Source organism: Dendrobates tinctorius, unplaced genomic scaffold, assembly GCF_039654945.1.
Source record: "Dendrobates tinctorius isolate UK_male_01 unplaced genomic scaffold, ASM3965494v1 ptg000132l, whole genome shotgun sequence".
NCBI lineage: Eukaryota > Metazoa > Chordata > Amphibia > Anura > Dendrobatidae > Dendrobates > Dendrobates tinctorius.
In genome coordinates this window covers 6,204,305-6,217,438 of record NW_027361800.1, presented here as the reverse complement: position 1 = coordinate 6,217,438, position 13,134 = coordinate 6,204,305, and the positions used below count along the sequence as shown (strand labels likewise).

Here is a 13,134-nt window from a genome sequence, read left to right as displayed (position 1 = left end):
GCTAAGTGTTTCCTCACTATCTTTCTGTTTATAGATATCCTGGATTCTTCTATTCCCTTAATAAGACAGTGAAGATCAGTTGATGTTATATTTCCTTTCTGAGAGAAAGATGCAAAATAGGAATTTAAAAGTTCGGCCTTCTCAACATTGTCTTACCATTTCATAATTTTTATCCTGTAAAAATCCTATAGCATCTTTGACTTTTCTTTTACTTTTGACATATCCCCAAAATCCTTTATTATTGCTTTTGACGTCTCTTGCAAGCCTCAATTCATTGTCAGCTTTAGTTAATCTGATTTGTGCCCTGCAGGTTCTGCAGACAGCATTATATTCTTCTTTAGATATGCCTCCCTCTTTCCATTTTATAAAAATTTCTTTCTTCCTTTTTAGCATGTGCTTAAGTTCTGTGTTCATCCATCCTAGTTTCATTAAATGCTTCCTATTCTTTTCTTTTTTCGGAATTGTTAACAATTGTACTTTGAAAATTTCATTTTTCAAGATTTCCCATCCTTCCTGGACATTTTTGTCCTTAAGGATATCCAGCCATTGGATCCCTCCAATTCTCTTTCTGAATCCCTTAAAATCTGCCTTTCTGAAATCTAATTTTGACGTCTGAGTCTTCACAGGTCTTCCTCCTCTAGTTATCCAGAACTCAAATAGCATGGTCGCTACCTCCTCGGGTCCCAGCCACTTTTACCTCCTCAACCGTTTCCTCCCTGTTTATAAGGATTAGGTACAAGGTAGCAGATCCCCTTGTTTTCTCCCCTATCTTTTGGAAGATAAAGTTGTCAGCAAGAGAGGATAATAATTTCCTTGACCTGTTAGTTTTGCCTGAGAGAGATTCCCAACAAGTGTCTGGATAGTTGAAATCTCCCATGACAACTATGTCATATTTTTTTGAGAACTTGGCCATTTGATGCATAAAGAGTTCATCCATATCTTCAGCTTGCAGGGGCGGCCTGTAGTAAATGCCTACAATGGTGTCCTTTCCATTGTTCTGTCCTTGTATTCTTACCCAAGCAGTTTCCACAGAACTCCCAGTCTCTGAAGCTTCAACCTCTGTGCAGATATACGCGTTTCTAGCATACAATGCGACACCTCCTCCTCGTTTATCAAGTCTGTTTCTTGCAAATAAGTTGTATCCTTCTAGCCTTGTATTCCAATCGTGTATCGTCCCACCAAGTTTGTGATTCCAATGACATATTTCTCTTTCTGTGTTAGTTCCAGTTCTCCTTGTTTGTTGCCCATGCTTTGTGCATTAATGTAGAAACATTTTAGCTTGTGATTGGTTTCTCTTTCTCCAATATTTTTATTTATATTTTTTTGTCTTTGTTCTTTCCTCCCACTTCTAATACCAGAGTTCTCAATAGCATTTGCTAGGTGTATGGCTTTTTCTGGCCTTTTGCTTCCCTTCCCACATTGTTCTAGTTTAAAGCTCTCCTGATGAGTGTAGCAAGGCGACTTACAAATATGTTTTCCAGTCTTCGTAAGATGCACCCCATCCTTAGCAAGTAGTCCATCGTGGGCAAAGTCTTATGCTGATGTATTTCTTCATCGTTCTCCTGCGTAAGAGTCTGGTACTGGTTCCTGAGCGGTATGGGTGCTGTCTGCCTCCCGATCCTCTTGCTTCTCTGGGTCACATGTTTTCATTCCTCTGTTTCTTCAGGTGCACTTCGAATTTCTTCTCTTTCTGTAATATGAAGAGATAACTCTGCTCTTCACCTTCCTTAATGATCTTTAACATAGCTAACCTGTCTGAGATTTTGCAACTTTTCCTCCAACAGGGACACAAGCTTGCATTTGTGGTATGGGAAGTTTGGCTTTTCCACTGGTAAGTCTGTGAACATGTAGCAAGAATTGCAGCTCACCAAATGGCTCCTGGCCTCTTCCATATTGAGATTTCAAAACGATGAAAAATGAGCCAAAATTTACCGATATCCTCTTTTCAGCTGCAGCGGCCAAAACCCAGTGATCGTTGAGGTCGCGGAGACTTTTCTCTTATCCCAGAAGGCACTAGGAATATGCAAATGATCTCCTCAGGACTCTTCCCCTGGTGCGCTTCGCAGGAACGCACATGAGACGTGCAGAAGCCATAGGGCACATGTGCAGCCCCCGGGAGACTCAAGCAAGGGAGCTGAACAGAAATTTAAACCAGAATAGCATACATAAGACAAACGCCTAGCAGTATAATGATAAAAGGACAAAAAAGAATAATTGATAATATGGCAGTATATCAAACATGGTACCTGTATGAAATAACAACCAAATAGCAAAATTATTGTAAGAAAATAAAAAAAAGGCAAAATAATTATATAAGAAGAAACCATGTGTTTATAATTGTATATAAAGAAAAAAACACTATCAAAATAAGAGGGGAAGAAACCAATGAATAAGCAAAAAATGTGTATAACTGATAAAAATAATTTTTTTGTGATAAAGTATTAAAAAAAATGAAAAAATATGAAAATGATAAACACAAGATGAGCCAGGATATGATATACAAGTAAATATTAACCAGGCATAGAGTAGAAGAATAAATATTTTTATTGAACCTGTACATGATGACATGCAATAACAGATGTGTCCATACAGTCATGGCCAAAAGTATTGACACCCCTGCAATTCTGTCAGATAATATTCAGTTTCTTCCTGAAAATGATTGCAAACACAAATTCTTTGTTATTATTATCTTCATTTAATTTGTCTTAAATGAAAAAACACAAAAGATAATGAAGCAAAAAGCAAAACATTGATCATTTCACACAAAACTCCAAAAATGGGCCGGACAAAAGTATTGGCACCCTCAGCCTAATACTTGGTTGCACAACCTTTAGCCAAAATAACTGCGACCAACCACTTCCGGTAACCATCAGTGAGTTTCTTACAATGCTCTGCTGGAATTTTAGACCATTCTTCTTTGGCAAACTGCTCCAGGTCCCTGATATTAGAAGGGTGCCTTCTCCAAACTGCCATTTTTAGATCTCTCCACAGGTGTTCTATGGGATTCAGGTCTGGATTCATTGCTGGCCACCTTAGATGTCTCCAGTGCTTTCTCTCAAACCATTTTCTAGTGCTTTTTGAAGTGTGTTTTGGGTCATTGTCCTGCTGGAAGACCCATGACCTCTGAGGGAGACCCAGCTTTCTCACACTGGGCCCTACATTATGCTGCAAAATTTGTTGGTAGTCTTCAGACTTCATAATGCCATGCACACGGTCAAGCAGTCCAGTGCCAGAGGCAGCAAAGCACCCCCAAAACATCAGGGAACCGCTGCCATGTTTGACTGTAGGGACCGTGTACTTTTCTTTGAATGCCTCTTTTTTCTCCTATAAACTCTGTTGATGCTTTTGCCCTAAAAGCTCTACTTTTATCTCATCTGACCAGAGAACATTCTTCCAAAATGTTTTAGGCTTTTTCAGGTAAGTTTTGGCAAACTGCAGCCTGGCTCTTTTATGTCTCGGGGTAAGAAGTGGAGTCTTCCTGGGTCTCCTACCATACAGTCCCTTTTCATTCAGACGCCGACGGATTGTACGGGTTGACACCGTTGTACCCTTGGACTGCAGGGCAGCTTGAACTTGTTTGGATGTTAGTGGAGGTTCTTTATCCAACATCCGCATAATCTTGCGTTGAAATCTCTTGTCAATTTTTCTTTTCCATCCACATCTAGGGAGGTTAGCCACAGTGCCATGGGCTTTAAACTTCTTGATGACACTGTGCACGGTAGACACAGGAACATTCAGGTCTTTGGAGATGGACTTGTAGCCTTGAAATTGCTCATGCTTCCTCACAATTTGGTTTCTCAAGTTCTCAGACAGTTCTTTGGTCTTCTTTCTTTTCTCCATGCTCAATGTGGTACACAAGGACACAGGACAGAGGTTGAGTCAACTTTAATCCATGTCAACTGGCTGCAAGTGTGATTTAGTTATTGCCAACACCTGTTAGGTGCCACAGGTAAGTTACAGGTGCTGTTAATTACATAAATTAGAGAAGCATCACAAGATTTTTCAAACAGTGCCAATACTTTTGTCCACCCTCTTTGTTATGTTTGGTGTGGAATTATATCCAATTTGGCTTTAGGACAATTCTTTTTGTGTTTTTTCATTTAAGACAAATTAAATGAAGATAATACCAAAGAATTTGTGTTTGCAATCATTTTCAGGAAGAAACTGAGTATTATCTGACAGAATTGCAGGGGTGTCAATACTTTTGGCCAGGACTGTATACCCCTGAAAGGGGAAGGAAACGTGTCCATATACCCCTGAAAGGGGAAGGAAAGAATGATCAGATTATGAAGCATAAAATCCTTGGTCCAACAATTGAAAAAGCCCTAAATAACAAATGGAAGACACATGTAAAAGCCACAAAGTCTTACAGACCAAGGCTATGAAGAAATACCATAGTAAGGAGGTAAAGGAAGGATATAAATTCATAGATGAAGAGGGTTCTACTGGAGAACTCTCAAAGATCTAAAAACCTCATGAGCCATAACAAGGTGGAAGAAGATCCGTAATACAAGATTACTAGACAATGTTATACTGCAGATATGAGATCACATACCATAAGAACAGGTAAAGGGTAAACATAACCGCAATTTATATACAGACAACAAGTAGAAAAAGCGCAATCACCAAACTGATGGTAAAGGTGACCTTTCGGACAAAAGACGTGAAAAACAAATATCCTGAGTATAGTTCAGCGAGAATTGGGGTTACCGGAACAGGCCCAAAAGATGAGCCACAAGTTCAAACAATGATGTCCAATAAGACGGCACTTGACACCAATGAGAGTCTTATATTCAGTAGGATAAATGCATATCCAGCAAAACAAACGCCTACTAATAAGTCCAAAGACCATCGTTGATAAGATGAAGCTTGACATAGGTGAGAGTCTGGTACTGGGTTGCATCAGTTGCTGGATGGCTGCAAATCCAATAAAAGTGACAACCCTGTACACGAGAGTAGAGAATAAGAACACAGCTGATAGCCAACCTTAACCCAAAAAACCCATAAATAGTAATTCTTCATTGAGACCTGTCAGAGTGGTGGAACTGAAGTTAAAAATCCAACGGGACTCTGCCTGTAACAGAAGTTTCTTAGGGCAACCACCTCTATTAGAAATGAAAATCTTCTCCAGTCCCACCACCCATGTGTTGGTAATCCTATCCGAGTGATGGGTAAGAAAGTGAGCCACCACCAAAGTCATGGTATTTCAGTTCATTTGGTCAGAGGGAGCCAAATTACTGGTGGAAAAATGTTTCTGAACTCTGCGTCGTAACTCCTGGGACGTTTGGCCTACATAGACCTGTTGACAGGGACAAATGAAGGCGTAAATTACGCAACTGGTTTTACAATTAATATAAGTTATAAAATTGAATCTTTCATCTCTGGGATTAACAAAAGTATCACTAGTCAGGTGCATGTGGGGACAGATGTTCAGTTGCCACAGGCAAAGGATCCTCTTAAAGAGATGCCTCGATTAAGCCTTACAGTCTGTCTAGTGTAATGACTTCTAGTGTGCATATCCCTAAGATTTGGAACACTCCTAGCTGTGAGAAGAGGCTGCGCACTTACAATACTAGAAGTCTGGAGGTCTGTGGTCAAAATGCCCCAATGTTTTCGGCGAATCTCCCTCACCTGTGTCCAATAGCAATTACAACACCTGGCAAAAGTTATGGAATCACTTGCCTTGGAGGATGTTCATTCAGTTGTTTAATTTTGTAGAAAAAAAGCAGATTACAGACATGGCACAAAACTAAAGTCAATTCAAATGGCAACTTTCTGGCTTTAAGAAACACTAAAAGAAATCAGTAACAAAAAATGTTGTAGTCAGTAATGGTTACTTTTTTAAACCAAGCATAGGGGAAAAATTATGGAATCACTCAATTCTGAGGAAAAAATTATGGAATCACCCTGTAAATTTTCATTCCCAAAACGAACACCTGCATCAAATTAGATCTGCTCATTAGTCTGCATCTAAAAAGGAGTGATCACACCTTGGAGAGCTGTTGCATCAAGTGGACTGACATGAATCATGGCTCCAACACGAGAGATGTTGATTGAAACAAAGGAGAGGATTATCAAACTCTTAAGATGTTAAATTATCACTCAGTGTTGCAAAAGATGTTGGTTCAGTCAGCTGTGTCTAAAATCTAGACCAAATACAAACAGCATGGGAAGGTTGTTAAAGGCAAACATACTGGTAGACCAAGAAAGACATCAAAGAGTCAAGGCCGGAAACTTAAAGCAATATGTCTCCAAAACAGGAAATGCACAAGAAAACAAATGAGGAACTATTGGGAGAAAACTGGAGTCAACGTCTGTGACCGAACTGTAAGAAACCACCTAAAGGAAATGGGTTTTACATACAGGAAAGCTAAACGAAAGCCATCATTAACACCTAAACAGAAAAAAAACAAGGTTACAATGGGCTAAGGAAAAGCAATCGTGGACTGTGGATGACTGGATGAAAGTCATATTCAGTGATGAATCGCAAATCTGCATTGGGCAAGGTGATGATGCTGGAACTTTTGGTGCCGTTCCAATGAGATTTATAAAGATGACTGCCTGAAGAGAACATGCAAATTTCCACAGTCATTGATGATACGGGGCTGCATGACAGGTAAAGGCACTGGGGAAGTGGCTGTCATTACATCTTCAATAAATGCACAAGTTTATGTTGATATTTTGGACACTTTTCTTATCCCATCAATTGAAAGGATGTTTGGAGATGATGGAATCATTTTTCAAAATGATAATGCATCCTGCCATAGAGCAAAAACTGTGAAAAAATTCATTGAAAAAGACACATAAGGTCAATGTCATGGCCTGCAAATAGTCCGGATCGCAATCCAATTGAAAATCTTTGGTGGAAGTTGAAGAAAATGGTCCATGACATGGCTCCAACCTGCAAAGCTGATCTGGCAACAGCAATCAAAGTTGGAGCCAGATTTTTATTTATATGGCGCCATTAATTCCATGGTGCTGTACATGAGAAGGGGGGGTTACATACAAAATTATAGATATCGTTAACAGTAAACAAATTTACAATGACAGACTGGTACAGAGGGGAGGGGACCCTGTCCTTGCGGACATACATTCTACAGGATAGTGGGGAAGAGACAGAAGGTTGGGGGTGCAGCTGCTCTGGTGGTGATGAGGCGATGGTGAGGCGGCAGAATGGTCATTGCAGGCTGTAGGCTTTCCTGAAAAGATGGGTTTTCAGGTTCCATTTGAAGGATCCGAGGGTGGTGGATAATTGGACGTGTTAAGGCATGGCATTCCAGAGGATAGGGGATATTCGGAAGAAATCTTGTAGGCGGTTGTGTGAGGAACGAATAAGTGTGCAGGAGAGTAGGAGGTCTTGGGAGGATCAAAGATTACGTGAGGGAAGATATTGGGAGATTAGTTCAGAGATATAGGGAGGGGAAAGGTTATGGATGGCTTTGTAGGTCAGTGTTAGTAGTTTGAACTGGATTCGTTGGGGAATTGGGAGCCAATGGAGGGATTTGCAGAGGGGAGAGACGGGAGTAGCGAGTAGAAAGGTGGATTAGTCGGGCAGCAGAATTGAGGACAGACTGGAGTGGTGCAAGAGAGTTAGCAGGGAGACCACAGAGGAGAGTGTTGCAGTAGTCAAGGTGGGAGATGATGAGGGCATGTACAAGAGTTTTAGTAGACTGAGGAAGGGATGGATTCTGGAAATATTTTTGAGTTGGAGGCGACAGGAGGTGGCAAGTGATTGGACGTGTGGTTTGAAGGACAGGGCAGAGTCGAGAGTTACTCCAAGGCAGCGGATTTCAGGTGCCGTTTACCATAATGGATAGATCGGGTAGGGAACATACGTGAGATGGAGGAAAGATAATGAGTTCAGTTTAGTCTACGTTGAGTTTTAGGAAGCGAGAGGTGAAAAAGGAGAATATGGCTGATAGACACTCTGGAATTCTGGACAGCAGAGAGGTGACATCTGGGCCAGAGAGTAAATCTGAGTGTCATCTGCATACAGGTGGTACTGGAAGCCATGGGACTTTGAGTTGTCCTAGGCCAAGAGTATAGATGGAAAAAAGTAGGGGTCCCAGGACAGAGCCTTGAGGGACTCCAACAGAGATGGGGCGGGATGAGGAGGTAGTGTGGGAGTGGGAAGCACTGAATATGCGGTCAGAAAGGTATGGGGAAATCCAGGACAGGGCAAGGTCTTTGATGCCAAGGGAAGAAAGAATCTGTAGCAGTAGGCAGTGGTCAACTGTGTCAAAGGCAGAGGGCAGGTTAAGAAGGAGGAGGATGGAGAACTGTCTGTTAGCTTTGGCTGTAAGTCATTAGTAATTTTGGTCAGGGCAGTTTCATTGGAGTGGTGGGGATGGAAGCCAGATTGCAGGATGTCAAGGAGGGAGTTAGATGAGAGGTTGGAGGAAAGTTGAGCATGGACATGCTGTTCAAGGAGTTTGGAAGCAAACGGGAGCAGTGATATGGGGCGATAGCTGGGCATAACAGTTGGGGCAAGGTTTGATTTTTGGAGGATGGGTGTGATGGTGGCATGTTTGAAGGCAGAGAGGAAGGTACCAGAAGTTAATGATAGGTTGAAGAGATGGGTTAGGGCTGGAATGATCATGTTAGTGAGGTTGGGGAGCAGGTGGGAAGGGATGGGGTCAAGTGAACAGGTGGTGAGGCGTGATTTGGAAAGGAGATGAGTAAGCGCTCCTTCAGTGATGTTGGAGAGGGAGGTTATTAGGGAAGGGCAGAGTTCTGGTATGTGGAGCAGTTGGGGTGGTGGAACTGTAAAGATTTGCCTTGTTTGGTTGATTTTTTTTTTTTTTTTTTTTTGTAGGTGGCAGAGTCCTCGGCAGAGATGAGGGGAGTTGGAGGTGGCAGTGGTGGGTGGAGGAGAGAGTTGAATGAGCTGAACAGTTGTTTTGGGTTGTGGGATAATGAAGAGACAAGGTTTGTGAAATTGGTCTATTTAGCAGAGGTGAGGGCTGATTTAAAGGCACGTGTAGCTTGTTTGAAAGCAGTGAAGTCGTCTGGCAGGTGTGTTTTCTTCCAACACCGTTCCGCGACCCTGGATGCTTGTCGAAGTTTTTTGGTGAGGTTGTTGTGCCAGGGTTGCCTATTGGTTTGTCCCACTTTGCCATGCATGAGGAGGGACTGAGTCTATGGCTGATGTGAGGGTGGCGTTGTAGAAAGCGGTGACACTGTCCGTGTTGTGGAGTGAAGATATGGAGGACAGAGGTAGAAGAGAGTCTGAGAGTCTGTGGATGTCTAGGTTTGCGAGGTTTCTGCGAGGATGTGCTAGTGGCTGGACATGGGGAGCAGGTGAGAGGACAAGGATGAGAAGGTGAGTAGATGGTGGTCAGATAGGGGGAAGGGAGAGGTTGTGAGTTTAGGTAGGGAACAGAGGCGGGTGAAGATGAGGTCTAATGTATGTCCATCTGTGTGGGTGGCTGTGGAGGCCCACTGAGTAAGTCCAAAGGATGAGGTAAGTGACAGGAGTTTGGAGGCTGCTGGCTGGGGGGTGTCAATGGGGATGTTGAAGTCCCCCATGATGATGGTGGGGAAGTCAGCAGAGAGAAAGTGGAGGAGCCAGGTGGAGAATTGGTCGATGAAGTCAGTGGCTGAGCGCGGTGGTCGGTATATGACAGCCATTTGGAGATTAGAGGGAGAGTAAATATGGACAGAATGAACCTTGAAAGAAGGGAGGATAAGGGAGGGTGGGGGTTGGATAGGGTTGAAGGAGCAGTTTTTAGAAAGGAGGAAACCCACTCCTCCACCATGTCTGTTGCTAGGTCCAGGAGTGTGGGTAAAGTGGAGGCTGCCATAACTCTGTGCGGCCGGGGAGGCAGTGTCAGGGGGTGTCAGCCAGGTCTCAGAGAGGGCCAGGAAGGAAAGGTTGCGGGAGGTGAAGAGGTTGTGGATCACGTGGAGCTTGTTGCAGATGGAGCGAGCATTCCAAAGTGCTCCAGAAAGAGGGTGCGAGAGGGAGGGGGTCAGTGGCACAGGTTTTAAGTGGGAGGGATTGCGGTAGTTTGTCTTAGTGTGAGAAAGATAGGGGTGGGGATTAGTGGGATGTATGAGGCAGGGGGGGCCAGGATTGGGGGATATGTCACCAGCAGTGAGAAGAAGCAGAGAAAGGGAAAGCAGGTGGGTGAAAGAGTGATTAAGAGTACTGTTTGACACTCATTAAGTCCATGCCTCAGAGACTGCAAGCCGTTATAAAAGCCAGAGGTGGTGCAACCAAATACTAATGATGTGTTGGAGTATTTTTTGTTTGTTTTTCATGATTCCATAATTTTTTTTCCCTATGCTTGGTTTAAAAAAGTAACCATTACTGACTACCACATATTTTGTTCTTGATTTCTTTTAGTGTTTCTTAAAGCCAGAAAGTAGCCATTTGAATTGACTTTAGTTTTGTGCCATGTCTGGTCTGTGATCTGTTTTTTTTTCTACAAAATTAACCCCTTCCTAACATCTGACGGACTATACCCGGCACGATGTGTCAGGGGCGGTCACGGACTGTCCCCGGCACGTTATCCCCTGGCACACTGCGATCAAACACGATCGCAGTGTACCGGGGGTTTAGGGAAGCATCGGCAGGGAGGGGGCTCCCTTCGTGCTTCCCTGTGACACCCGCAGCAGCGCGGTGTGCAGCGCTGATGCAGGTGCCTCCTTCTCTGCAGGTCCCCGGATCCAATTTGGCCACGGGGGCCTGCAGGGAGGCGGCTTCCTCAGTGCCTGCAGAGCGCAGGCATGAGGAAGCCTTGTGCAGCGCCTGTCAGATCGCTGATCTGTCACAGCGCTGTGTGACGTGTCAGATCAGCGATCTGACACATGACAGTGATGTCTCCCCCTGGGACAATATAATAAAGTTAAAAAAAAAGTGTAAAAATAATTTATAAAAACTCGCTAAATTAAAAAAAAACAAAAGTACACATATTTAGTATCGCCGCATCCATAACGACCCGCCCTATAAAACTGTCCCATTAGTTAACCCCTTTAGACGGATATAAATAACCATGGTACCGCTGAAAACCCCTTTATCACCCCCTTAGTTAGCGAAAAATAATAAAATAAAAAAGGGCTGAGATTAGGGTTAAGGTTGGAGTTAGAATTGAGGGGTTTCCACTGTTTGGTCACATCAGGTGCTCTCCAAATGCAACATGGCGTCTGATCTCAATTCCAGCCAATTCTGCGTTGAAAAAGTCAAATGGTGCTCCTTTCCTTCCAAGCTCTGCCATGTGCCCAAGCAGTGTTTTACCCCCACATATGGGGTATCAGCCTACTCTGGACCCCAAAAGTTGTTTTGCAATTTGTCCTATTTCTCCTGTTACCCTTAAAAAAAAAAAAAAAAAAAAATTGGGGGCAAAAATATCATTTTTGTGGAAAATACAACTGTGTTTTTATTTTCACGCCCGGGCGTTATATACTTCAGTGAAGCACTTGGGGGTTCAAAGTGCTCACCACACATCTAGATAAGTACCGTGGGGGGGTCTAGTTTCCAAAATGGGGTCACTTGTTGGGAGTTTCAACAGTTTAGGCACATCAGAGGCTCTCCAAACGCGACATGACACCCACAGACCATTCCATCAAAGTCTGCATTCCAAAACATCACTACTTATTCGGTCGTCCATGACAGCACCACCTGAGAGAGGGGATCCGCCCTTTAGGAACAGGAAACCTACAGATACAAAAAGGGCGGCACCTCTCCCACGCATCAGTTGGTTTCCTGTTCCTAGAGGACAGGACTCCCTACAGATCGTCCGTCATGGAGTCGACAAGGGATTCCCAGGCCGGCTGACCGACTCAGGTAGCGGGGGGATCTCCTACCTCGGTCCAGTTCGGGGTCCCTGGAAGCACCACGGTGGGGCCGGGTAGGTCGCCACGGCTGTGGTTGGAGCAGGTGGAGCATAGGGTGGACAGCCGTCTCCAAAGTGCGGGCACCAGGTACGTATGCGCCCCTCCTGAGTCTCCCCCCGGGGTCCGGTCATCCTCCCGCGTCCGGGTCGGCGGTCGCGCCCGGTTGTCGGGCGCAGGCGGGCGCATGTAGGGGCGGCGGGCACACCGGAGCCGGGGGCGCCCTGCCGGCTCCGTTCCGCGCGCTCCCGCGGTATCTGACGCACGGCGGAAGTGACGCGGCGGAAGGGGCGGGGCCGGGGTCGCCGAAACCGGAAGTCGGGTGCCGGCCGGCTTTCCAGTGTGCGCGGCGGTCCGGGGGGGACGCGCTGTACCCGTGGCGAGGGGGGGTTCGCGGATGCTGGGGAGGTGCCACGCCAGAACCCTGCTGACCCGGGTACAGGGAGGCCTTAAAAGGCAGGAGGCAACGCTGCGGGGGTGCTTCTGAAGGCCCAGCGATGGATACGACAGAAGCCCCCATAGAGCAGCAGGACGAGATAGAGGAGCGGCCACAGAAGGAGGCCGTGGCGAAGCCTCATGCGAGTGGCCAGCAGAAGAAAAAACGATCGAGTGAACAGAGCCGCGGAAGTTCCTCCAGGCTAAAGGACCCTCCTGCCTCCCTCCGTGATCCCGGTACCTGCCTCACCTGCATGGGTAAGAGATCTTCGTGAATGTACCCTGATGCAGTGTTCCCTTATGTATTTTTCGCAGGGGAGGAAAGCTATGGGAAAATAGAAGCACAGGGAATGTGCCCTCTGTAGTTGCCCCTTGCCAGACGGCCACCCCAAAAGATTGTCAGCCATGTGTGCGACAAACGGTAGGGGTTGGAAGGGAACGAGGGCCAGGGATAGACTGACAGGCCCTTACATTCTCCCCCGTCCTTACAGGTAGCGGAAGAAACACCGGATTTCACCACAAGCCTGAGAGAAATAATCAGGACAGAAATGAAAGCCCTGTCAAAAAGGGATTCTTCTAGGGGGAGAGAAGTTAGCTTCTCAGGTTCGGAGTCCTCGGTTGCTCCTAGGAACAATGACTCCTCGGATTCCCCGGCCTCCACTTCGTCTTCTTCGGATGAAGACTCGAGCCATTTCTGCTTCCCGTTAGACCAGATGGACAAACTAGTTAAAACAATAAGGTCCACCATGGGAGTAGCAGACTCAAAACCAGAACTTTCGGCACAAGACGTGATGTTCGGAGGTCTAGATCCCAGGAAGCGCAGGGCCTTCCCTTTAAATGATAAGGTCCAGAGCTTAATAGATA

At 45.1% G+C, this 13,134-nt stretch overlaps 1 protein-coding gene across 6 annotated transcripts in view; it reads left to right on the top strand.

The window, feature by feature from the left end:
* LOC141048054 (scaffold attachment factor B2-like) overlaps window positions 1-13,134 on the top strand; it is a 350,882-nt gene that overhangs the window by 308,776 nt on the left and 28,972 nt on the right. For 2 of the 6 annotated variants that reach the window (XM_073543398.1, XM_073543399.1), the window contains exon 18: window positions 1,785-1,831. The exons of the other annotated variants lie outside the window; for them this stretch is intronic. In XM_073543398.1, the coding sequence (XP_073399499.1) occupies window positions 1,785-1,831 (47 nt within the window). The remainder of the gene's footprint in view (window positions 1-1,784; window positions 1,832-13,134) is intronic. 6 annotated transcript variants of the gene reach the window in all.